Source organism: Lagopus leucura, unplaced genomic scaffold (assembly GCF_019238085.1).
Source record: "Lagopus leucura isolate 7727_CA_CO unplaced genomic scaffold, USGS_WTPT01 Super-Scaffold_73, whole genome shotgun sequence".
NCBI lineage: Eukaryota > Metazoa > Chordata > Aves > Galliformes > Phasianidae > Lagopus > Lagopus leucura.
In genome coordinates, this window is record NW_024962252.1 from 49,380,594 (window position 1) to 49,406,558 (window position 25,965).

Consider the following 25,965-nt stretch of genomic DNA (forward strand, 5'->3'; position numbering starts at 1 on the left):
AGTCTGCAGTTCTGACCCTTGCCCTGAGCAGGACTGGATGAGAGCCTGTTAACACAGAGCTATGCGATTATGTACCGAGAGCGAAACCTTTAATTAAAGGAGAGAGAAGAAACAACTGCAGGGCAACACTGAGCCTCTCTCACTGCCGTTACAGTGCGGTGCGGTTGTAAGGGCACTGCCGCGGGCCCAGCATGGCGCCTGCCTCCCTTGCACTAGCCTCATGCCCGAGGGCCTTGCAGGCCACTCTGCTGGACCAGCAGCCTGGCCTCGCTGCCGCGTCCACAAGACAAGCTGCCCCGCTTCCAGCGGCACCCGGAGCCCGGTTGTGCGCGAAGAGAGCGCTGCGGCGCCCCCTGCCGGCCGCACGAGGATCCGGCGGTGCCGGCGCTGCTGTTGTCACATGTCGGAAAGTCCCAAGCGCTGACGGTGGAAATCCCCGCTGGGGTTTTTTTTGTTGTTGTCTTTTTTTTTTTTTTTTTTTTTTTTTTTTTCCTGTCCAGGCGCTGAAACAGAAAGGGGAAAGAAAACAAGAGGCTGAGCTCAGCCCTTCATTCCGCGGCAGAGGTAGCGGCGGCAGCAGCTCCGCATCGGAGAGGGGGGCGGCGGACGGGAACGCGGCCAGGTCAACCCGGGCCTGCTGCCGGCCGCTCGTTGATGGCGACCGAGCCCGGCTGCGTGCCCTCGCCGCGGCCCGGCTGCTGAACGGCATTCACTGGCGGATCGATCCCGTGCCCGGAGGAGCTCGGCGGTCGAGAGGTGAGCGCTGCTAGGGCGGGGAGAGGCTGCCCGACGGATTTCTGGAGGTTTTGTTATCGGTCCCGCGGCGGGCGGTGGAATTGTGCCCTCTGTTGACTGGCGGCGGGCCGGGGTTGCAGGAAGATCTTGGGGCGTCGGGCTGCGCTCAGCAGCGGCGCGTCCAGCCGGCTGGGAGGCCCGGCTGGGGCTGCTGGAGCCCGCGCCTCCGAGTGACGGAGATTGGAGGCTGCAAGACGCTTTTAGCCTCGTTGCAGGTCCGGCCGGCAGGAGTTTACCTTTGGCTTCTTCGTTTAGGGGACAGAGCTGGAGCGTGACCCTGCCACGTTTCAGAACAGAACGCAGATTTCCCCCAGTCCAGCATCTTCCATATTATATGCTGCAGAACTATATGCTGCACTTTTCCCAGCTTTTTTTTTTCCTCTTTTTTTTTCTTTTTTCTGCAAACTCAATAATTACATGCTAAAAGGTGATAGTAGCGTGGCCATGCAGAGAAGTACAGTGCAGTGAAAGCCAATACAGCTTCTAAAGTCTTAATGTGCTTTGAGTTGTTAGCTTCTGTGGCTGCTGAGCTGCTTCACTGCTCTGTTTCTCACAGTCAGGGTTGTTCTTTTTTTGCCTTGATTGATGTTCGATGTAAATGGCACAAACAGTAGTTTCCACTTCTGAAGGGGAAAATGTCCGTAGAATATTACAGAACATTGAATTCACAGTTCCAGTGAACGCTTCTGTAAACTCAGTACTTTTTGTTACCTAAAGCTGGAAATAACCACTTCAAGGGTCTGTGCCAGTAGTGATTAATCATCTGATAAGTCTTTATTTGGGTAAAAAAAACCTCATTGACTCAATCACTCTACTTACGTAACTTAGGAATTCAGTACTCTGGCCATCTCTGTGCAAAGCAGAGCTGTGGTTATTAGACAGGTTAATATGTTTATATGTCATTCCTCAATCCTATGTTTAAATGTATGGATGATTTATGTGAGCGGTGTGTATGAAAATATATTGGTTAGGGGAAGATGAGAAGCAGCTGTTAGGAAGCTTTCTCTTGTTTCTGGTCACCCTATACTTGGCGTGGCATGTATTGAGGTCTTGATATATACCTGTGATTTAGTATTTGTCCCTAAATTCATAATCCTCGCTCCTGGTGTAACCAACTGAATTCTAAATGTTAGGTATGCAAACCTTTATTTTGCTTGATAGACATTTGGCTTTGTGAGCAGAGCAGTAGTCTATGTGGACAGCATGTACTCTCTCCATATAAAAACAAAAGCTCATGGTGTTACTGCAGTGCACAGGTGGGATGTGAGAGTGTGGTCCCTGCATCTGCCTGCAGCTAGCCACAGAGTTAGCATGCCCAGAATGAGTATTTCAGACTACAGATACTTTGAGGTTATGGGATTTTTTTTTTTTGTTCTTCCTGCTGTAGCCCATCAAGCCAGAGGTACTGAAGAAAGGGATACGGGGCAGTAAACACTGCTTGTCCCACTATGGAAAAATATTGGGGTTTTTGAGCCAAGTGGAAATGCTTTTTCAGCGATGTTGACTTACCGCTGAGTAATAGTGGCACCACAGCTTGCACCCCCACACACTGCACGAGCACCTCTGCAGTGCTATTCTGCTCACAAAACAGAAGGAGCCTCGAGAAGGGTAACACAGGTCTGTCCCTGGGTGCTTGGTCTGCCAATAATACCTCCTTTACCATCTTCAGCCAATGTAAGTATAGAACAGAATCTAGCACGGCATGTGATATCCAGGCTCTTTTTATGCTATACCCAGAATCCTCATCAAGAATGCATGGGCTGCAGAAATCTGAAATGGACATTATCTGTTTTTTTGGCATGTCATCAAAACACGAGTTTGGAACATGCTGAAAGTTCAGCAAGTTCATATGGTATTACACTGTGCAATTATCAATTAGTTAAGTTTCCAAGATAGTTTTTCCTTCCCTTGATCTTGCCTTTTTCTACCCTTGCTTTCATTTGACTGCCTTTTTTTGTACAATGACGTAATCTCCTTAGTGATGAATGAACTCCCTTCAGTAGTTCAATAAATGATCACAATAAATGGGTGGGATAAGCTCTTCAGTTGTTATCTTTGAGTAATGCAGAGAGGCTGACAGAGGTGAAGTTTAAAAATAATGGTCTGTATAAGTCTCAGTGGATGGCATCCACTCTATGTACTTTACAGTCAAAACAGCAACTAGAATTCCACATATAGAAGTGTGTTCTTAATCTCTGCAAAACTGATAGCGCTGCAGAGCAAGGGCAATTAACAAGTCAGTAAGAGAATACTTTTCGTTTCAGATTTTGTCTAGGAACATGGCTGGCCAACACATCCTTCCTCGGGCTTTGTATCAGAGCAACATGCTGAAGGCTGTGAAGATTAGAGAGAGGACACCTGAAGATCTGGTCAGACCTCCCAGTGGAATAATTCACCACTTCAGGACTATGCACAGATACACTATAGAAATGTTCAGAATGTGCCAGTTTTGCCCTCAATTCCGGGAAATGCTTCAGAAGGCCCTGACTGACCAAGCCACTCAGACTTCACTGGAGCGCCAGAGGAAGCTGAACTGGTGCATGGAGGTCAGGAGACTTGTGCCTTTGAAAACAAATGGTAAGCTGTGAACAGGTCTTTGCACTCACTTTAAAATAGGTAATACGGATCTGTTTTATCTTAGTTGTGTAAGCTTAAATTCTGTCCGGGTGGCATGCTGTCTGGAGTCTATAGCAATCACCCGCCCATCTCGTGGCATGATGAGTGGCCTGAAAAATTCTCAGGTATTTTCATAACATCAGTAACTTGTGGCATGTCACAGGAAAAATAGCATGTGAGAGCACTGTTCCGTCATTGTTTCATGGACCTGACTCTTGATATGTCAGCTCTTCTATTAGAAGCAGTGATCAGCCCTTAACGCTGGGCAGGTGGAGGTTTGGGATGCTTTGAGCAGCAGGGATTTGTTCCTTGTATACAGGCCAGATGGTAGCACCCTTGTGGAGCTCTGCCAAGCTGACCTCGCTTGCAGCAGGCTGAGCTCTACACACAGCCAGCTCCCTGGTGCTCAGCTACTTAGCAGGGTCTGCGAGATTCTGCCTTTCCTTAGGGCTTGACAGGCATTCTTCCACGTGCCTCGGGCAGCAAAAATTAATGGCCTTTTCTCTCAAAGGTTGGTGCTGGCTATATGACTTCTCTTTAGGGTTACTTTATGCTTATTGTATCAGATGCTATAAATGAAATAGAGGTAGTACAAATATTTCTTTGTAGGGTACAAGAAGCCATATAATCACGCAGGAAAATTTAGCACATGACTGTGAGAATTGCTAGGATTTCACGTTCAATGCAGGAAAGATTTGGTAACAGTTATGAGTTATGATCATGCAGCTGCAAACTCAGACTCAGGATTCTCTGCTGTATAGAGAGCCCCAAACTGGGAACGTAGACTGGGAGAGTGATGAATCCAAGAACATGGGAAATAGAGATTTTTTGTTCAGGGAGCAGGTGACACTGGTTGTAAAAACACTGGATGTGGTGGGCCTTCAGCCTAGTTCAAGTCCCAGCATCGTGCTCTTTGAGTGTTTATTTTCTGATCTGTTTATGTACACATAGTCCTTGTCTTTCTAAACCTTTTCTTCTAAGTCTTTTCTTCCCTGTCTGATTGTACACAGCCGTGCTTCACAAAAGCCATAAAGACAGAACCACCATGTAGATGCAACTGCTCTGACCTTGAAGAGCCCAGTCCAGAGGTACACATCTGTCACTGTAACAGAAGCACTGAACTTTTGGTGGACTTTATGGGCTGCATCTGCATTTGGCTGCAGTTGAGCGCCCTTAAAGGCTGCATAATCTTGAAGTTCCAGGAGGACTGGGAATTCAGCTAGGACAGCCAGTGCTTGGCAACTCCCAGGAGGGTGGCATTGCTCCATATGTAGAGCCTTCAAAGTTTTGCTCCTCTTGGATATGCTCTAACAGATCTTCCATGAAAATGGTCAATGTACATAGGTTTTGTCCGCAGCGAAGTGCATAGGTTTTGGAATCCCACATCAGATAGTAGTAGGAGTTCTGCAGGGTTCAATAACTGACTGGGCAGGCAGCTGCTGCTGCTTACAGGTTATTCCATGAATGGGGTCCCTTGTGTCAGGTCCTTGTGTCAGGAATGTACACCGGTGTTACAAACTTGTGGACTGGCATTCCATCTAGTGAGTAGGTGTTCCAGTATATAGGATGCTGAAATATTGGGGCTGGCTTAGGAATGGCAAAGTCAAGAGGTTGATTTGTATTCCCTCCCATACCTCACGCAGCCAGTGCTGTGCACATGGTGTGGGTTCGGTGCTGTAAGGTCGCTGAGGGCATGGAAAGGAGGGAGGAGTGGCTCTGAGAGCCTGCGGTTTATGCAAAGTAGTCACAGCTTTGCACGAGGGGGAAGGTAAACTGGGCTGAAAGAGTGATCCCTGAAAAACAGGACGGAAGCCTGGAGAATCCCTGTGCTAGCCTGTAAAATAATGTTATTCAAGTGAGTGGGGAAAAAAATGTGAGCTTTTTTTTTTTTTTCTCCACGTGGCGTGAAGAATATTTTAAAAGCATGCAACTGCACAACGTGGAGATGTGGGAGGAATGCATTACTGCCTTCAGTCACCGATGGGTTTTTCTAAGAAAAATCTGTGTTCTTTCTTTCTGACAGTTTTGATTGTTCAAAACAAAGAAAGCGATTCTCCTGTAGAATCTTTTAACGTCTATTTTTACCTCACACGTACGTGAGCTTATGGCATAAGAAAAACCCCAACTTTCGAATCGCTACACGTTTATTTGCGGACGTGTGCAGGGAGAATAGGAGGAAAGGCGGTAGGTGGCACAAAAATGGAAACTGCTTTTTTAAAAACAACACACACCAAAAATTCCATCATCTATTGGCTGCGGCGATTTCACTTGTATAATGAATAGGCATTCATTCCAATTCACGCAGCCACACCCCCGGGAAAGTCCGAAGGAGGCTTTGCTGTTCAGCTGTGCGGGCAGCAGAACAAAAAGTACGGCTGTTGCTCAACTGCTAGTCAAATAGCGCTGGGGAATTCCAAGTGCTGTGTAAGGAATTTGGTGTGGTGCTTCTCAATAAAGAACTGAAAGTCAGCTCTGAAAGAAAAGAAAAAAAAAAAAAAAAAAATCTTATCTTTGCTCTAGATTTTGCAAAGGGAAAATTTTGCTGGGATTAATATCTCATCTCTCTTGTTCAGAAGGAAACCCAGACAGTTTTTCTATATTATATGTTGCTCCCTGAATTCTTCAGCTCAAACAGGCAGGCTGCAGACTTTAGGTAAGCTATGCAAGATGTCATTCAGAAACAAGAAGCCAGTGTAAGGAACCTGGTGTGCAAGGAATCCATAACAGTTTATAAAATGTGAAGTACCTCTCAAGTGATTGCTTTGGTGTTTGTTGTAGATTTTTCTCTGACATATCAGAAAAAATAGCAGAAGTGTTCATCCAGTGGCTTACTTGAGCTAGTTATGCATAATGCATGGTTTCAAGTGTGTGTGAGTGGTAGTAGTCTTTTTTTTAACTCCAATATGAGAAAAAAATCTTGCAGTTCTATGGTAGCTAATGTACTCTATTCCAAGGAAATCACTGTGGTTTCTTAACTTTTGATCAAACTGCTTCCCCCTGTATTAAACACCAGACCTAATTTTGCATCTGGGGCCATGACATGACCAGGCTGGATGTGGCTCTGGGCAACCTGGTCTGGTGGTTGGTGACCCTGCACGTAGCAGGGGGGTGGAAACCAGATGATCACTGTGGTCCTTTTCAACCCAGGCCATTCTATGACCATAATGATTCTTGGTATTTCCCTTTCAAAAGGCTATTGAAGAGGATGGGTAGGAGCAGAATTTGAACTCCAGCCATAGGCATGGTTTGTCACACCTTTCAATTTAGTTAATTAACCAATCTGATTCTCAGTTCCTCCCCTCTGAAACTGCAGAACACTGCTTTTCTTCCTACGTGTAGGAAGGACTCTTTCAGTTGAAGGGATTGTCTGAATGGAAAACAAATCACTGTTTTTCATTTAGCTAATGTTAATTTTGTGTTTTAGGAAAGCAAAGCTTAAACATTCAGCAGTGCAGTATACAGCTGTCAGTACTGAGAGGAAGGCAAGAGGTGTTCCTACAGTTACTTCATATAAATCTCATACTGTCTCTCAGTCTTTGTAATTCCTCCACCAAGCAAGGCCTATCACTGCAGCCCTTGTCAGAGGAAGTGAAGCTTGCTGTTACTATAGGATATTCTTAGTGTTTTCCATTACCTCAACCCTACACCATTGAGTGAATACATTAGTGTGAGCGTTGGTGAAGGAGATTTACACATTCTGTTGTACTTTTAAAGTGACTCAATTATGTTTTAAAGCTATTTCAACTATGTTTGACCTTTGCAGTCAACCCAAAATTCAGTTTGTGGTATCAGTCCAAGTTAAATAAATAGCAAGTTTCCCGCCACTGCTGAGTGGCAGCTTACTGAGCAGTGAAGGGACAACCAGAGGAAAGGAAACAACTTGCTTTATTCTCCTGAGCAGAGCATTCTTAGCTGTGATCTGCTTGAGAAAAGCCTTCTGACAGAGCCTTAGAGAGAAGTGCACATGGAATATGTGTATTTGCTGCGTATTGCCACATCTCACGTGTTGGTGAGGTTGTATTTAAATAGCCGTTTAAAAACAATGTTGGTTTTTTTTGTGCAGGTGATGGAAATTGCCTCATGCACGCTGCATCGCAGTACATGTGGGGTATTGAAGATGTTGACCTCGTCTTAAGGAAAACGTTGTTTAGTGCACTCAGGGAGACTGACACACAGAACTTCAAGCTGCGCTGGCAGCGGGAGGCTATTAAATCCCAGGAGTTTGTGCAAACAGGACTCCACTTCGACACCCGGGTAAGGAGGCCTGGGAGATCATGCTGGTTCCTGAATGCTTGTTTGTGTTGCCTTGTTGATTTTCTTTCATTTTTGGCCTCACGTATTCCGCTGTTAGTTGAAGAACAGAAATATTGTTCTTTTGGAGAAAATGGGAAAACGTAAATTTTTTGAGTGCTGCAGTTGGTTCCTGACCCCTGTGTCTTTGGACTGGTTTTGAACTGATGGATGTTTTTTTTCTCAGAACTGGGAGGAGGAGTGGGAGTACCTCATTGAAATGACCTCCCCGGAAACATCTGGGGCTCGAAACAGACTTCCTTATAATGCACTGGAAGAAATCCACATCTTTGTTCTTGCTAATATCCTCAGAAGACCAATCGTTGTCCTTGCAGGTGAGTTGTCCAGCATGTCATCCCTCATTAAGGATTGCATTAGTCTGTGCTTTATTAGTAATCTGAGCTTGCTAATTGCCGTTTTCAGGTAGGCATCTTTCAGAACTGGCTGTATTTCTGATGTACCCCAGATGTTTTCTTCTCTTTGCCAATTGCATCAACTTAACAGATTTTCTCCTTTATGTAGATAAAGTTGTGAGAAGTTTAGAATCAGGCTCCAGTTTTGCTCCTCTGAACGTTGGTGGTGTTTACCTGCCACTCCTTTGGCCAGCTGAAGAATGCTACAGATATCCAATTGTGCTCGGCTATGACAATATGCATTTTACACCACTTGTGACCCTGAAGGACAGTGGGCCAGGTATTTTTTAAGTACATTATCTAATATTTGCATAGGGCCTTCAATTTTGTTACGCTGCTAAAGAATTTAAAATACAACCTGGTTTATATTTGCTTTTTGAAAGTTAAAATTGATGTAGAAGATTCCTTTGGAATACATCGTTAAAATTTAAACAGAAACAGCTGTCTGTAAATCTGAATAGAAACTAAAGATTGTCTTCAAAATGCCAGCTGAAAAGGGAGCACAGCTCACCTGCATCAAGGCTTGGACAAGACAAATGGTGGCCTCTGCTTTGCAGTGCTCTGGCCTCCTTTTTATGCCCCTCCATGAAAAGCTTTGAAGGACATTGTCTCACACTGCTGCCTAGCAGGTGTGATGAGATGTTTTGAAGATGGCAAAGTATGTATTTCTTCTGAATGGGTAACAGTTCTCTAGGTTCAGGTTAGGGCGTCATTCCATGAAAATATGCAGTGAAGTAAGATCTATGATACTTCCAACAGTGAGAAGACAATTATGCTATGGGGACATTAGAATTGCAGTGGGATGAGGTTTGATCTGTAGTCTGGAGGCTTGTCTGCCTCCTCTCTCATTTGTACTCTTTAGAAACCAATTGGTCTTGCCAGCCATTCTCTTGTCTCCCCGAAGTTCAGTAGCAGTGTTGTATCTCATACTCTCATCTGATAAAATATCTATGCTAAACCTTTATGTTTCCATACAGAAATCCGGGCTGTCCCTCTGGTCACCAGTGAACGAGGCAGATTTGAGGATTTGAATGTGCACTTTCTGACAGATGCAGAGGAGAGGGAGAAGGAGCAGCTGCTGAAAGACTACTTGATAGTCATAGAAATTCCAGTGCAAGGCTGGGATCATGGCACAACTCATTTAATTAATGCTGCAAAGTGAGTGTCATTTCTGTTTCTACAGTTGTTTAAGGTAGTGGTAGGATCCGGCCTTGTGTGCTTTTCATCTTTCCTACTTTGGCAGTATATTCCTATATATTTGGCAGTATATATCCTCTGTAATAAAAAATACTGGCATTTCTGTTGATACAGTTCTAAGTAGTATTGAGCTCTAACCACATTCAAAGGCAAAAATGTTTTCAGACTTAGCAGCTTGAGTCTAATATTTTAGAAAAGTAAAACCAATGGATTACTTTCTTACTTTCTATTGACTTTTAGATTGCTTAGGAAAGTGGCTGGAAAGCAGTTAAAACCAGGAACTGGTTACACAGAACTCTTGCACTTTATGGAAGGGAAAACTGCCTGAAGTGTACGTGGTGTAGTTCTGTCTATGCTGGGGAAAATATTTGGCAATCTTTTCGAAGCATAGATGCCTTGAAAGGCTGTGTTCCTGCGGTAGTGCAGCAGGCAGGAAGCTGTGGCCAGTGAAGGAGCTGGCATCTGCCCTCGTGCCCCTGGCAGTCAGTAACATGTTGAGCAACTGACTGCAACCGCCAGCTTCTTGCATGTGGGGATCTCTGGCAGTGGTGTCTGCCTGCCCCTTTATGACTGTCATTACTTCCATTGCAGCCTGCAGAGATATCTCTGTGCTGTCGAGTTGTTCTGCTTTGGTCGCCTAATACCCAAAGGATAAATGCAGTAGTAACCAAGCTTCTCCTGCTGCCCCAATAGGTTCTTGAGTAATGCTAGCAACACTAGCTCCTCATCCTCCAAACTACTGCATAGTAAAGCTGCAATGTGGGATTTTCCTTGCTGTCAGGGTTTGGGTAGGGATTCTGCTAGGAGTACTAGCGGTGCACATACTGAACTGACACCTAGTTTGTTTGAAGAATTTGACTAGTAGCTACAGACCCCAGAGGGCAAAAACAGGAGCAGGTTTCATAATGAAGTTTATCATGAAGTACTGTGTCTAGAGTATGGAAGATCTATTCTTAGCATGGGCTGAAGAAGAGGACACTCTAGTTTCAATTCTACTAAGCACTGGTCTTCAGACAAATTTAGAATTTGGGGGATTTTCTTTTTATTTCTGAAAGATTATCCGATTATTCTTCCCGCAAACAGCTTTCAGAGACAGAAAAGCCTCACCTTGAAAATCCTTTCAAGAATACTTCCGTTTAGCACTGTGTGAGACCATTTCTTTAGATGTGAAAGTCTCTATTTGACATCACTGAACACCTGCTTTTCAAATTATTTCCATTTACAGAAACAGTTTAACATCCTGGATCTTCTAGCTGAGTAATATGGATGTATATTAAATCTCAATTTCCTCCCCATGTGGCTTATATTTGCCTCCACCCCTACTATCTGGCCTTTTCAATCATATTTTTTTTTTTGTGTATGTGTATATTATTTATTTGTTTGTTTGTTTTGTCTGTCAGGTTGGATGAAGGCAACCTGCCCAAAGAAATAAATCTTGTGGAAGATTACTTTCAACTGGTGCAGCATGAGTACAAGAAATGGCAGGAGCATGGTGAACCTGCCAGAAAAGAGGCCTGCTCCAGGAACAGACAGGAACTGTCTTTTTCCCAGCTCTCCCTCTTACAGGTGAAATGTGAAACTCCAAACTGCCCTTTCTATATGTCTGTGAACACCCAGCCCTACTGCCACGAGTGCTATGAGCGGAAGTCACAAGGAAGCAAAGGAAGAAAGCAGGTCTCTGAAGCAGCACCTGAGAAACTGAAGGCAGCTGGGTCGGGCTGTGGTAAAGCTTGTGAACCTGGGGGGTGGATGTCTGAGGAGGCTGTAACAGGGCCTCGCTCTGCACCCCCAACTGCTCCCAGCCTTTTCCTCTATAGTGAAACCACTGCCATGAAATGCCGGACTCCAGACTGCCCCTTCACCTTAAACGTGCAACACAACGGACTTTGTGAACGCTGCTACAATGCCAGACAGCTTGCTCCTTGTAATAATTTAGATGACCAGAGATGTTTGGACTATGCCACGTGTAAAGTCTGCCTTCAGAAGGCCAATAGGACATTTAATGGCATATGCAGCACTTGTTTCAAAAGGACTACAGAGCGCTCCTCGAATGGCAGCCCTGGTTTTGTACCCACGTGCCATCAGAGATCTACATCTGACCCATCCCAGATCCCACAGAGCCTCCTTCAGCATTCCTGCCAGCAAGCTCCCAACAACAATTGTGATGAGCTGCCGTTGGCTGCACTGCCTCATGCCCCACACACTTTGGAAGAGAAGAAGGGAAGTAAGCTCTGCAGGAAGCCTGGCTGCAAGTTTTTTGGAACAGCTCAGAATGAGGGCTTTTGCACGCTGTGCTTCTTTGAATACAGGGAAAACCATGGTAAGTGAAGATGTGAGATTTGTCAGATGTGGTGCAGGTGGTGAAACTGAAGTTTTGCACATGCTGTGCTCTAGAAGATCAAGAGGTGACAAACACTGTGTAGCAAAAGCAGCAGTGTGAGGAAAATGTGCTTTATTGGCTATTACTATCCCAAAAGAGAGGCGTGAAATAACAGTGTGGGATATGTGAAATCTTGTAAAACTTTCCATTGGCTTCCATGAAAGAAAAGCTTGGTCAATCAAGAACCATTTTTGATGCCTTGCAACCATACATGTTTTGATATAAATCTTCTCGGATTAAATATCATCATAACTAGACCAGTTGTAGGAACTGGTGAGGGAAGTGATGTTGTATTGAAAACCAATTGTATTTGGAAGGCTTTTGAAAAACTTGGCATGAATTTGAAGATCTATATCCATTCTGGATTTAACAGATATAAACTGGAGTAATGACTGAAATCTCCTCGATAAACAGAGCAAGCAGAATTTGTCTGTAGTTAATGTGCAAATATAATGTGTAGATAATCCAAACTAAGTATTTTATAGTAACATAGGAGTATATTGTTATAATGGACCTTGAAATGTTTCTTGATAGTCCACATATATGCTTAAAATTAAGCCCTAAAATAGTCTGTAAATAAATCATGTTGTGAAATCTTCAACTTCTATGCTGCTGCTGTTACACAGGCAGGTGCCGTTGGGTACAGAAGGTGGAAGGCACATGAGATAAGTAGTATTTTCCTCTCACAAAACAGTTTTGTTGCTGACAGGCATGTCAGCGCTACACTTTCCATGTACTTTTGCATTAAGGACCTATTATGCTAGCTTGCAAAAGCTTATTTTTGAATGTTCACAAGGAAAACTTATGACTGTGGAATATATGATTGCCTCATTAGATTAAGAAGTATAGGGTGCATTAACCTATTAAGCTCTGTGTTACTGTACTTCCACTACCCCACGTGACTGAAATGAAGGAGGACAGAGGGGAAGAGTTGAGATCTATCACAGATGACATTCTAAAACCAATGGTGATTTTCCTTGTCTTTAGTGAGATCCAGTTTCCATGCTGTGAGCAGGTTCTTCTTGAATCAGCTGTTTGATGTAAAGATCAATCTATAGTAGCCCTTTGTTTATGTAAACTGAAGGAATGTGCTTTGACTGAGAGGTATCAGGGTTGTCCAAATTCAGTGTTTGGGGCAAGCCAATTTTTTGCTTTTTTTCTTTGCAAATTGAGGAGCTTCTTGTAGTCGCTTTGGGCCGTAGAATCTGTTGGGCTCATTGACATTTCCCCTGTCCTTTCTTTGCATTACAGACAGTGCTTCACTACGCCATCAGAGGAGATCTCAGAGGAATTCCTCAGCAGCTGGTCAACAGGGGAGCTCAGCTGCCGCTTTCCACAATATGTCTTGCCAGCAGCAGAACTGTGGCACCCTGGGTAGCACCATGCTGGAGGGCTACTGCCAGAACTGTTTCATTAAAGCCCAGAGCCAGCGATTTCAGGAAGCCAGAAGGACAGAAGAACAGCTAGTGAGACAGCCTGAAGTAAGTATGAACTTTGAAAACGTTCCTTTTGTTTAGCATGTTTTTCCCTTGTGAGGGTGACTCAGAGCGTGTAATAGGATGCAGCAACATGAGAATTTTCTAAGTGTCATGGGAAGACTAGTGTAAGGTATCTCATGATTTCCGCTTGCTACAACTGAGCAGTACTTCTGATGGTCATTCGCAATTTAGGATTATTGTGGCTGTCAGTTCTTAGTTTTACCCACCTGGAATTTGACCAGCAATTTCAGTGGAAGCAGCTGTACCCACAGTTTGCTTTGTTTGCTGTTTGTACAAGGATTTTCATTCAGCCCTTGAGAGCTATGTAATTGCATCAAGAGGTTTAGTCTGCTTCATGTTCTTTTTTTCATTGAGCACACTACAGATTTTCTTTTCTAGGCTTTTTTACTTGGTTTGTTTTGGTTTTAGAATTGAGAATTACCAAAGATACAAAACTGTTTTTCTAGGAGGTGACAAAACTTATGCTATTCTTTGGTAAGGCCTGAATTGTCTCTTGGTATTTTACTCCTCAGAAGAAGTATGTGTCGTCTTAGGATCTGGAAAGCCCAATAGCTTCAGTTTGAATTTTCTACTTTGCAAAGCAGTCTCCCAAAGCCCTTGCAATTTTTGCAGTGGTGTTTGTTGTTTGTGATTGCTAACAACCCCCCAGTGGTCCCGTATACAATACATTAGCACAGGTGAAAGTAAATGAAATGCCACTTGTGCTACCAGCATGACAACTGACAGCATTTTTAATGTGTTTCAAGAGAACAGGACAGCACAGAGATCTACAGCGAGCAGCACTGACTAGCCAGAAGAGACAGTGTGCTGTGGCTTCGTGTCGAAACAACCTGGCCTGCAGAAGCAGTGAGCTGTGCCAGCAGTGCCAGCGCGTTGGCCAGCTTGTGCAGCTGGGGGGTCCCAGGGAGCCAGCCACAGATGAGCCTCCGAAGCAACGCTGTCGAGCCCCTGCTTGCGACCACTATGGTAATAACAAGTGCAATGGTTATTGCAATGAATGCTACCAGTTCAAACAGATCTACGGCTAGCAGAGAGGAAGAGTTGGTAAAGAAGAAGAAAGCGATACCAGCTCCTTCCTAAACTGAAATGGTGCTATGTCCAAAACACTTACCAGTCCTGGGAGCAGGGGCTAGGGGGGAAATGTAACCTGTCTGCCCATGTTCCTGTTTATTCCCAAGAATGGGAATAAGTATGTACTTCCTCTAAACACTGCATACAAGAACTGCTAAGGAGGGCCAGTTGCTTTCTGCACAAAGCTGTCTTTCATGAATAAGCTCCTGTCATGCTGTATTTAATTCTTGGACTTTTCAATTGGAAGTTTGAAGCATTTCATTCCAAAGAGCTTCCTGATTCTGCCTCTTTCTCAGTACCTCCCCAGCACCCATACAAGGAGGACTCACAGCTCATCTCGTCGGTGTGGGAAATCTGTATTGATGTATGCTGGTCAGAGGCGAGTCTTTGCTGAGAGAGATCCCCCAGGACAGACTGGTGTAACTTGCAGTCAAAACAGAGTGAGGTTGTCTGAAGAAACTTGCTTTGGTTTGCTCACTTCTTGCTTCTGTTTTTGTGGAACTCAGCAAGGCTGGAGCTTGTGCGGGCGTTTGGTATGGTATCAGTGAGTGGTTCTGGGATTGCAGAGCCCTTGGCAAACTGCAATCTTAAACAAGACAAGTAGTGGTCAGCATTTAGATCCTTTCCCAAAATCAAAGACAGCTGGAAAGATAAAGTGATGACAGAAATAACTTTTACACATTTGTGATGGAAAGTCAGAATCCTGCAGTTCCCCTCACATGTGGAAGGAATTGTCTCCAGTAGAAGAAAAAACAGACACAAAAGCTGTTCATCTTAGGCATCTTCAAATTTTGAAGCCAAAGCAACTTTCTTCTCTGTCACTGTCAGAAATACACATGCTGCTGTTCACACCCCCACTCCCTATTTCTCTCTCACTTTTTTCTGTTATCCTTAATGTGATTCTGACATTGTGCCTAACAGCTTGGAGCAATGGGGTGCCTTAGGATCGAGACTTTACTTCTGGAGTTCACACATTTACTTCTCAATCTGCAGTAATTCAGCAAATTTACCTTTACTGTTGTGCCTGATACCCTCTTATCTCCTTTCATACCTTTTAAGTTTTCAGTATCTATTTTGCTGCTGCTGTTTTGGGGGTGATACCTTTTCTAATTTCCTTATCAAGCTTAGAATCTTTTTTTCTAGATATTAAAAAAAAAAGAAGCAAAAAATTAAAATAACTCAACTTGTTTCTGTTAAATTTTATATATTTTTAATGTTAATGTGAACATATGTTTATTAAAATATTTATATTATTTCAAACAATGCAACTTGAAATTTGCACATCTAGGATTTTTTTTACGTATATTTACTCTTGTGTTGAAATTTGCAAACTTAAATGTATGATTGAAAAACATTCTCAGATATAAAGAAATAAATTATTGAAGGATTGAATTTGGTATTTTATATTGATGGAAGGGAGCACAGTTGAGCACGTCACCTACTGCAAAAGGATTTCTATCTAGGATGACCAATGAGCATGTCACTGATGTCCTCTGTTTCAGGTTGTGTAGCCAAGTATTTTCAGAAGGCAGTAGCTTGTGAATCTCTGCAGTCTCTCGGTACCTCGTTGTCCTCTTAGGAAGAGCTCTTGGTACTTTGTGGGACACCATGCAGTCTGTGTGTATCAGGACTTAGCTTGTGTGTGTACTCAGTCTTCTGTTTCTAGAGCTGAGTGCAGCCGAGCAAGGATGGGGCAGGACCAGGCTGCAGGGGAAGCTAAGCCAGGCAGACTTAACTTTTCTTTCTTCATTCATCCTCCAGTTACCCCAAGGATTCCCAGCTGGCTTGAGTGCCACTCTGGGAGGTGGTGATGGTCATGAGAGCTCCCCATATGTGCAGGAGCAAAGGCTCAGGCTGGCCCTGCTATCTCCTCTCTCTGGGAGAAGCAGGGAAGGCCTTCAGTTTTTTGGTCTTGGCATCTGACTTGCTCAGAAGCTCCTGATAAGCAAGTTGCTAATTGTTTAGATGAAAAATACCTGAAAGGGTTATTTTCTTGTCATTGCAAGTTCATCCAAACCCAGCCAGGCTTCCAGGGGCTTTCTGAGCTGTAACACTCCCTCAGCAGAGCCTGAGGATGCTTGCAATATTGGTGCTCCAATATTTCAGGCCTCTGCCTAAACAGGCAGTACTGCATCCCACCCTGAATTCTAGATGCTGCCCACAGTCTGAAGGGAAAAGTAGAAGAGGCTGCAAGCCTCCCTGTGTGCTCTGACAGAGGAATCTCTCCTAAGAGGTGATCCTGCCCACCCTGTCTCCTAGTGGGCTGCTCTCTGCCCTCATCGACCTTTCATTCTTCATTCAGGAGCATGCTTTAGCACATGCTTCAGTACCTTCCTACTTGAAACCACACAGGGGCTATATTCTCAGGTACGTTTGTGATAGCTCAGCTAGTGTTTGTAATTCTCATAGCTCTCTCACATTCCTGAGTTCCTGCCAATCTTCCTCATACATAGTTTAGCTCACCTCCCTTTGGATGGTGTGCCACATCCTTTCAAAGCAGACAGCCTGAAGTCTGTCTGCTCCCTCAAGGCAGAGCCTCTCAGGCCGACCAACCCAATCCCTACAGTGTGTTCCTATTCTTCAGATTCTGACAGGGGAGCTGGAAAGGGGGAGGTTGTTTAGCTCTGCTTGCCACTGACTGCAGCCTCTGCACAGAAGGGTTTCACCTGAAATCACAGAATCCCCTTGATTTTCTGCTGCTTTCCAGGCCTGTTTGTCATAACTTTGAAGTCACGTGTGGCTCATCTCGTTCTGAAGCTCATATGTAAATGAGTGCCCAGCCTGTCTCTTGTGACTGACTCGTGTGGGAACTTTAAAGATATTAGTGCCTTTTTTTTTTTTTTTTTTTTTTAATACTTCGGTATTTCCCTAATGCCCTGAGGGGATTTTGACCCTCTCGTGCTTTCTGTTGTCTGCACAGCTCCTCAAGTATTTTTTTCCTTCCTGTTCTGTAAGAGGGAACTTTCATTTGGATTCTCCCTTTTTGAGACCACTTAGAGAAAGAAGCCCCTTTGCTGAGACACCAGTGTTTCCTAGATTCTTTTTTGGGTGGAAATTCCTTATGACATGGTACAGGAATGGAATGTTTTTGCAGGCTGTGCTTACATGTTCATTAATAAAATGAATCCCTAAATAAAGGAGTACTTGTAGATAGTAATTCTTCCTGACTGAGAAGATAGATGATCTAAATGTTATCTGTTAGGCAAAACATGGGCCTTTGGAGCAGGAGTAATGCACAGTGACACAGCCAGTGGCCTGTGATCTGAAGAGTGACAGGCCAGCTGAAGCCATGTTCTGGCCACAGATCTACATTAACATGTTCCAAACTTCCCATGGGGAATGGCCCTGGGCTAGGCACCCGGGCAGTTCACAAGGACACAAACCAGTGAGCTGAAGTGGTCTTAGGACTCAGCACCTATAGCTTGGGTCAGCACCCCTAAGATACCTCAATGCTGTGGTTGTAAATTAGAAGTGCATGCTTAAAGCAAATTCTTGGGAATTGCTGTCATTTCTTCTGGGAGAAAGAAACCGCAGCTGCTCAACAGAATTGATATCCATCTCTTTTTTTCCTATAGCAGTAGTTCCCAAGGTTTTTGGATTATGGATCAGCGTGTCACTGGTACGTTTTCAGTGTCTAAAATAAAGCATTGGTAACAATTTCTTTGGCTCACACATTGCTCAGTGTTGCAAATGCAGCTACACAGCTCTTCAGCTAAGTCTCAGTAACGTCATCTGGAGCTGTAGTTTGGCAACTTTTTGCGCCAAAAACCAGTTTTAACATCCGTATCTGGGATGGCCCATACACTGACAATGGTAGGAATAGGAGAAAAGGCAGTTCAGCAATTTGGATACACACATTAAAAAGATCCCAGTGAGACTCAAGCTCTCTGGATACATTTAGGAATCTTTCTCACCCAGGATTGGGTGAGAAAGCTCTAACCTTCTCTTCCATACAGGTGCAACAGGGACTTTCAAGTGGCTATGTGAAGGAGGTCTACTTTACTGAAAGAAGTAAAAATGCTTGCTTGTTTAATCCTTGTAAAATAAGTGGCTTAGCATAGTGATATGGTGCAAGTTTTGCATGGGGGGAAGAGCAGTTATGTAATTTTATCCAGCATACTTGAATAGGACACAATAGTATAATATGCAAAACACCGAAAAAGAAAACCACAATGCTGAGCAGTTAAGATTTCAGCTTAAAATAAATGTGAAATAAGAAAGAACACTTTTCAGTTGCATGTATTTAATGAGCAGTACAGCAAACTTGTTCCTGGTGGGAGCAAATTCAGTGTGCTCACATGAGCTTGGTCAGTAATCTCTGTGCTGCTGCTGTCTCCCATATTGGTGATAAACACTGGTAATACCAACGCTCGCCTTGTTCAGAAGAGTTGGAAGCACAGGAAGAAAGAGAAAATGCTCAGAAGAGACTTAACTGAGCTGCCACTGTGTTAATTCCCCTTGCCTTGGTCAGCTGTGGTTATTTTGGAGAAGCCCACCATAGTCTTCCCAAGGAGTAGTGAAGCTGAGCTGGTCAGTCCCCTGCAGTCCCCTTATGCCCTCTGCCACTTCCCTCTGCCAGTGAGCTGCTGCTATAGGCAACCTGATGAGCACAGTGCAGCAGCATCTCGAGTTACCAAGACAGTCATTAAAAAAATTAAAAAATCCTTCATGTACATATATTAGAACGTCTTTAATGTTGGTCAAACAGAAACCTGAAATAAGAGCAGGTAATTTTGCTTGGGAGTTTTATGATGACATCTTTTTGTACTGATGCTAATTTTCAAAAAACTCCCTGTGTCTAATAATGAAAGACAGCCTACGGCGTGCTATGCAGACTGCCCCCTCCTCCGGCCTCACTAAACTGAGCACTGTGTACGTAATCTCTCCCCCTCCCACTACCCTTGATCTCTGACAGCAATGATTCTTTCTGTTATTTATTCGTGTTTTTCCTCCCCACACTTTTTTTTTTTTTGTCAGTGCCTGGTACAAATACGTGATGTTGGGCAGGAAGTAAGATTTCCCCTGGTGAATTACCATGGGGGAAACTTAGGTTTTATCCTCTGCTTATGGCTTTGTTTCAAGGGATTCTTATGATCTAATACAACTGCATATGGTGAGTTCATCCAATTCCCACCCCATTCTTTTTTTCAGAGCCGCTGCTCAGTGGCACGTCACAGGAAGGGGTCAAAATTCCCTTCTCATTTACAATGTAAAGCCCAGCTGGTGAGCTGGGGCTCTGCTCCGAGCATGGCAGCCCTGTTCCTCGCTTTGAAACAAGCACCTCTGCCACTGGCTGCTCTCAGGTACTGTGGGACAAGGCCAGGCCGTAGCATGAAGCACTGTACAGCCTGAGAACACATGGCCAGAATTCCCACTTACTAAAATGAATGACTGAAGCAATCATCTCATTTCCTCTTGTCTGATATTCGTGACACAAGAGGGTGCGCCAAAGTGATGGCTGGTAAACATTTTGCTGTGAGATCTGTTAACATTTATACTGTATATGTCAACCCTTGATAATTTGATGGACTTCAGCAACTTTACTCTAGATTTTCTGTAGGATAATTAGGATGGGAATTTGGCCAAGTATCTTACACAAACAGTCTCTTACTTCCGTTTATGTGTTCTGGAGTGAAAAAAGAGGCATTCAGTTGCTGCTGTTGGAACCCACATGCCACAAAGACATCCCGAAGTAAGCAGACCTGGCTGTTAAGTCCTCTTGTAAATAATGACACACCTTGCACTAGCTGCTCGTTACAATGTAATGGTAATTAGGCATCTCATCTTTTTCTGTGGTCCTTAGTGCACAGTCACTTAAAAAGCAAGAAAAGTAGCCTGACTGAGGTTCCAATAGGATAGCTTGTAGCTTACTTACCCTCTAATTTATAGCCTGCAATGAAGATAAAACATTTTTACTTGAGGGAACAGATCACATCATTTTTCAATTACATATTATTGATACACAGCCAGCAAAAAAGATGATGTTGCATGCTGTTTCACAATCACGTGCATGTCTAGACCAGCCTACATCTACTGCCTAAAAGAAAAAAAAATCATCATTTCCAGAGACTTTTTTTTTCTTTTTTTTTTTTTTAAAAAAGGGGAAGTTTGGGGATGGTAATAAAGCCATGAATGCTGACCCTCAGCAGAGCAGATCTGTTTGAAGGCTGGTGCTGGGGCAGGTGCTTGGATCCTCCAGTACTTGCCATTGCTCCTGTGCATGAGTCATATCAGTCGTGTGCACCACTAAAGTTCACAATGCATTACTCAGAGCAGGCACATAGCTTGGGCTCTGCCAAACTCGAGGCTACATGAATGTCAAATTTAACATGTTCATCACCAGAATTTTCTTTCTCTCGCTCTTTCTTTTGGGTGCTCAGCAGGGAAGACTTACTAAAGCAGAGTTTCATATTGTTGGGATTTCATTATGTAACTCACTGACTTTCAGTTTGCTTTGCTGTTACTTCAGACATGTGAGCTTTGCTTTTCTCTCCTGCACTGGGCCTAAGTCAGACATCCACTCTGGGCTACATGAGTTCAGTCCTCCTCGAGGCTTTTGTTTTCCTTGTGTCCTCACGTTGTAAGGTCACTACAGTGTTAAGTTACCTCACGTGTACTTTGATCCAGGCTGGTTTTCCTCTACCAGAATAGCAATCCACCAGCAGCTGTGACCAAGGACAAGTTGATCTGCGTTGTACAGAGCTTCATGATACTTTCCACCACAGCTACACATGCACTTACAGAAGCGCCTACACATGCTGTAGGTTTCCAGCTTCAGCTCCCCAGAGTGCATGTGGTGGTCTCCCTTTGTTTCCTGGTGAATTCTGTCTTGCTGTCTCTCACTGCCACACCAGTCAGGGTGCTCCTGGGGTCAGTTTTTGGGGAGGATGTATTCCTCCAATCTGTCACTTTGGAGAAGGTGAGAGAGTGTGAAGTGCAGCTTGCTGGAAACATCCAGCCCCAAACACTCCTACTTGGGTTTGCCTTCTTCATCTTGTAGACGGCTTCTTCTGTAAAAATGCAGAACTTTGGCTGAGCTCTGCTTTGGGTTGACCTTCCATATTTCAGTTTATACCTCTTTGAGCTGACAATGCTTCCTATTTGGAAATAACTTTGAATTAAACTCATCAAATTCAGCTGCAAATAGAGATAGGCTTTATCTCTCTTTTTTTTTCTTCCCCACAATGAAGTTTCAGCTTCTACTAATAACATCTATCGTACAGCTGCCAAAACAATGTTTGCTCTTCAACTCTTTTTATTAGCATGCATTTTTTGTTATGTTTCAGGGTGTAACTAAACATTATCACTGCTAGGGAAAGCGTATCTAAACCATATTGATTATGACTTATTTTTGCTCAGTTAAAAAGGAACGAGATACTTGAAAGTACATGCTAATTTGTAAAAATTGTACAAACCTGTTTAAATACTGCAATAGGGGAAATATCATCAATATATAGTATGAATCCAGCAAAGCCTGTAATAAGTGGAAAATAATTGCAGGACATCAGAGAGGACAGCAAAAACAGGAGATGATAACTTCACAGGCATGTGGAACCAGTAAGTGTTTAATCTATAAACTTTCTTGTTTTCAGCTGAGTGAAGCAGAGACAAGTAGACACAAGAAAAAGTACAAACAAGTTCTTTATTCTGCAACTCCGTTTGAGCACTCTAAAGATAGCATCAAGGACTGCATGGAAATCCCCTGGATACACTTTGTAATTTTTTCCGGTGAATCTCGGGATAGCAAATATGAAAGGCAAGGGTAAGTGGATGACCACGGCTGGTGTAGGCTGCACTTTGGTGTTCTGCTTTTGCAGTGCAGACACCCAGGGTGGAATTAATCTCAGCTGTCTTTCCTTCACTTGACTATAAGGGGCACACAGATGACTAGCTCAGATGTAGATGTTTACTCTGCAAAGGTGACACTGGAGTAGATGAATCCCACACACCATTTCTAAGTTGATGTTTCTTCTTGAAGAAAGCTATAAAATTAGGGCAATATGCAGATTATCTTTTACTTTGTAACTCACTAACTGATCAGATTTTGATGCTGAACAAGCCATGAAAATGCTTATAACTTATAGCAACTAGTGCCTCCCAAAATCAATGAAATTCCTTGTGTCTCTGAGGCACTTAACCATCCATGAATATATATTTGTTTTGCAAGAAATTAAAGGAGTAACACATAACTCCTCTCAATAGTTATGACATTTAACTGATTAATGATTACAATATGCAATGGCACCACAGAATCAAGGATCATACAATCACAGAATGGCCAGGGTTGAAAGGGACCTCAAGGCTCATGAATCTCCAACCCCACCCAATCCTGGGGTGAAATGTCTGGTACTTAAATAATTATACTTACTGTTTCTATCTGTATTGATGATGTGCTTGCTTCCCTCCAACAGTGTAATTTTGGGACCAATTGAGGCTCAACTTTAGAAAATTTTTCATTTTTCTGAAGTTAAGTTGTTGTGTTTTCTTCCAGGTATTCTTTGGACTTACAAGAACCAGGATGAAACTTGCCCAGATGGAGCATGTGGAGCAAGATACATGTCCCTGCATTAAACAGTTACCTACCATTTCCACAGTTTCTTTGAGTGTTGAAGAAATGTATTTGAATTCCCAAAAAATTCCCAGCTCAGGCCCTGTGTGTTTCCAATGTAGAAAACCAGTGTAAGTGCAGTAATATGAAGGCAGGACTGTTTGGACGGAGTGTTAACTGCAAGACACTTGGTACTGTTACCAAGGACAATGTCTGCTCCACTTGCATTAATAGTACATTCAAAGAAACAGGCTTTTCCTTTGCTGTATTTGCATCATAGAACCACCTGTCTCTATCATCAGTTCTCCTCCTAACAGAGCAAAATGGTGTCAAACTACAAGCTGGAGCACTGGGCATAGTTCTACACATTACTTCTGGTTGGTTCAACTTCTCTGAATCATAGAGATGTATGCAAGAGTTTGTATCCAGCTTATGCAATGATAAGGGTTATGAATGGGGGGATATAATTGACCATTTATTTACTCTGAGGTTTTCAAAGTTATCAAGGGAGATGAAAATAAACCACTGTGGTGTGAACAAGGAAGCAAAGTGAGAAGTTCATCTCCTCTCTAGTTGGCTGTTACCTATTACTGTGATGATTTATTGCCACAATCAAAGAAGAAACACCCTCCTTGCAGTGGAAAAATGTTCCTAATAAAGATAAAATTGTAATCTCAGTGAGAATTGGGAAGTACCAGTAAAAGCTTAGAATTACTACCATGGAAAAAAGATCTCAGCAATGAGAAATACAGGGGAAAAACCACTTCTCCTAGCTTGTTTATACATCCACAAACTGCATAATTCTTTTTTACCTCTGCAACAAACAAACTCATGCTAAGCTATTTGCCCGTTGTGCCCTCCTACCCTCTTTGTTGTTTTCAGGTTATAATTCTCCTGTATTAAAATGTGTTTGTTCCAGCGGGTCTAGACTGCTAATCCATCTACTTTATACTGTTTTACAGACTCTTCTGTCTCCTTAACTTTTACCATTCTATTAGTCTTTCCCACAGAAGAAGAAGTTGAATTAGATCAAATCTGGCACAGATCTCTGCAGAAAATAAGTAGAGAAGCCATGTGCTGAAGATTACTTACTGCCAACCTACTTATAAGTTTTCCATTTCAAAGTGCACACTGTTTTTTGCAGCGAGAGTTTCTGTATTTTTCTGACACAACATTGTATGTTATTGAAGCAAGTACCTCACAGAAGTCTACATTATTCCTTTTACAAATCATACTAGAAACTGATGTCAGAAAAGCATGGTTTTTATTAATTAACGTGGAATCACAGGAGCAATTGTCCTTTAAGTAACTTTTGCAAGATTTGCGGGTGTAAGTTGGATTCAGGAAAAGTGATGTTATTTACTTATATCATGTAAGAACAGCACTTCCCATTACACTTATAGGTAAAACAAATTAAAAAAAAAAACAAAAAAAAAAAACCAGGAAGTTTACAGAACACTTTTTACCTTTGCATTATTTAGAATTGTTTACCTCCCGAGGAGATGCTTACTACTTCTGAGTTGAATTTGATGATAAAAATTCTTTATTGCCTTTAGTTTTGCTAACCTTTGATTTTCCCTCAACATGATTGCAGGTTGAACAAGCGAAGAAGTCCAAAATATTGCTAAGTTCCTCCTATAAATGTCCATGTGCTGTTTTTATAAAATGAAATTATATTGAAAAGATCAATCATTTTACACAGGTCAAAACTGACCTATAGTGGTATCACACAGTGTAAAAGTTCACCAATAACATTAACCTTTATTAGTCCCTGTATACCCATCTAAACCCCATGAAACATAAACGAAGTGAAGCCCTTAGAAAAGTTTCATACCAGGCAAATTTTTTTACCTATCCTCTGTCCCAAACGTGCAAACTACCACATCTTCTGCCATCCTGCACTAGACTTCGGGGAGTTTCAATCCCTGTATGTGGGTGAGAAGTGGTCACACTATAAGAAACAACTCAGATGTCAAATGAACTAATGGATGACACATAGTGTGTACTAGCTTACAGTTCAACCTTCAGGTTTTGGCAATATGTGGTAATGCAGAAAGTTCTCTCCTCCTACATGTCTGCACAATTCATCCAGCTCCACTGCCATATTCCTGCTGCTGAGTTGTTCCCACACAGCAGAGAAAAGGTTCCTTTTCTTTCAGCCTGGAAAATGTGATGGCTTTTATTTGTAGTTCCACTCAATTGTTGTGTTGTACCAAGGCTAAACAAACTACAAACATGATTAAAAGCAATTTATATATTATTCTTTTCCTGTGTTAAATAGGAGAAAATGATGTGTTATGGATTTCCTCCACCAGGACACTGAAAACTTTCAGCAGGAAAGCATTAATTTAAGAAATAGTAATTCATGTATTTGCACTGAGGTTTACCTAGGAGCATAAGCAAAAGAGCGAGGCCTTTCTGCCTCCACTCCCATGTGGATAAAGCACAGGATAGTGCATCCCTAAAGTAGAAACAAAAACTCCTATGTTTACACACATTCTCTCTATTAACTTTTTGTGTAGTGGATATTTCTTTGGTCCTGCTCAGTGCTGGGGTTGCGTCAGATCTGTGGTTGGAAACAACCCAAGGGAAGCCTTTTTTCAAGAGCAATGTCCATTTATCTAATTTCCACGTCCCTCTCATCTCCAATGACTCTGTGTTGGGGCTCTCAGGACTGAGGACACCTCAGGGCCATTTGTCACCAGAATATTTTTATCTAGTAGGTCTGAACAGTAACTTTTGTCTCTTCATTCTTCTATTGGTCTCACGTGGCAAGGTTTTGTTAGCAGGGGGGCTGCAGGGGTGGTCTCTGTGAAGAGAGCTCAGCAGATGCCCATAGCAGACAAGAGCCTGTTCAAGCTGGCTCCAAAGAGGCCCACTGCTGGTTTGGGCATTTGCAAAAAAAGAGGTTTGTATTTGTGACTACATGAGATTAACGTGTCGTCTCTTTAAACAAAATTAATTGCCAAGAAGAACCACACAAGCTGACAAAAACAGTGATCAAAATGAAGAGAGAAAGCAGAGGGGTTTTGCTGACTTTTTATTAAAGGGACGCAGCTTCTGCCCATTTGTAAAGTTACCAAAACAACATATGATTTTTTCAATATCATTGTATGTTATGTCAAAATCTTAACATAGAATTGTTGCCTGGCACAA

At 42.9% G+C, this 25,965-nt stretch overlaps 1 protein-coding gene across 2 annotated transcripts; it reads left to right on the plus strand.

The window, feature by feature from the left end:
• Positions 1-491: 491 nt before the first annotated feature.
• Positions 492-24,150, plus strand: TNFAIP3 (TNF alpha induced protein 3). Of its 2 annotated transcripts, XR_006182152.1 has the most exons (11): positions 492-756; positions 3,060-3,372; positions 7,475-7,665; positions 7,889-8,036; positions 8,224-8,394; positions 9,092-9,272; positions 10,712-11,631; positions 12,943-13,172; positions 13,937-14,156; positions 21,854-22,023; positions 22,753-24,150. XR_006182152.1 is itself a non-coding variant. In XM_042890516.1 (9 exons), exons 2-9 carry the CDS (start codon positions 3,075-3,077, stop codon positions 14,216-14,218), a joined length of 2,421 nt encoding a protein of 806 aa, XP_042746450.1. In that variant the 5' UTR covers positions 492-756; positions 3,060-3,074; the 3' UTR covers positions 14,219-15,448. The 2 variants fall into 2 exon arrangements, 1 of the variants encoding a protein (XP_042746450.1); XM_042890516.1 differs by lacking the exons at positions 21,854-22,023; positions 22,753-24,150 and having other exon boundaries at positions 13,937-15,448.
• The last annotated feature ends 1,815 nt before the right edge of the window (positions 24,151-25,965 follow it).

Coding starts and splice junctions, on each gene's coding strand:
- TNFAIP3 (XM_042890516.1), top strand. CDS start 3,075: ATGGCTGGCCAACACATCCTTCCTCGGGCTTTGTATCAGAGCAACATG. Junction 3,373..7,474: donor TGTGCCTTTGAAAACAAATG/GTAAGCTGTGAA, acceptor TTTTTTGTGCAG/GTGATGGAAATTGCCTCATG. Junction 7,666..7,888: donor GACTCCACTTCGACACCCGG/GTAAGGAGGCCT, acceptor TTTTTTTCTCAG/AACTGGGAGGAGGAGTGGGA.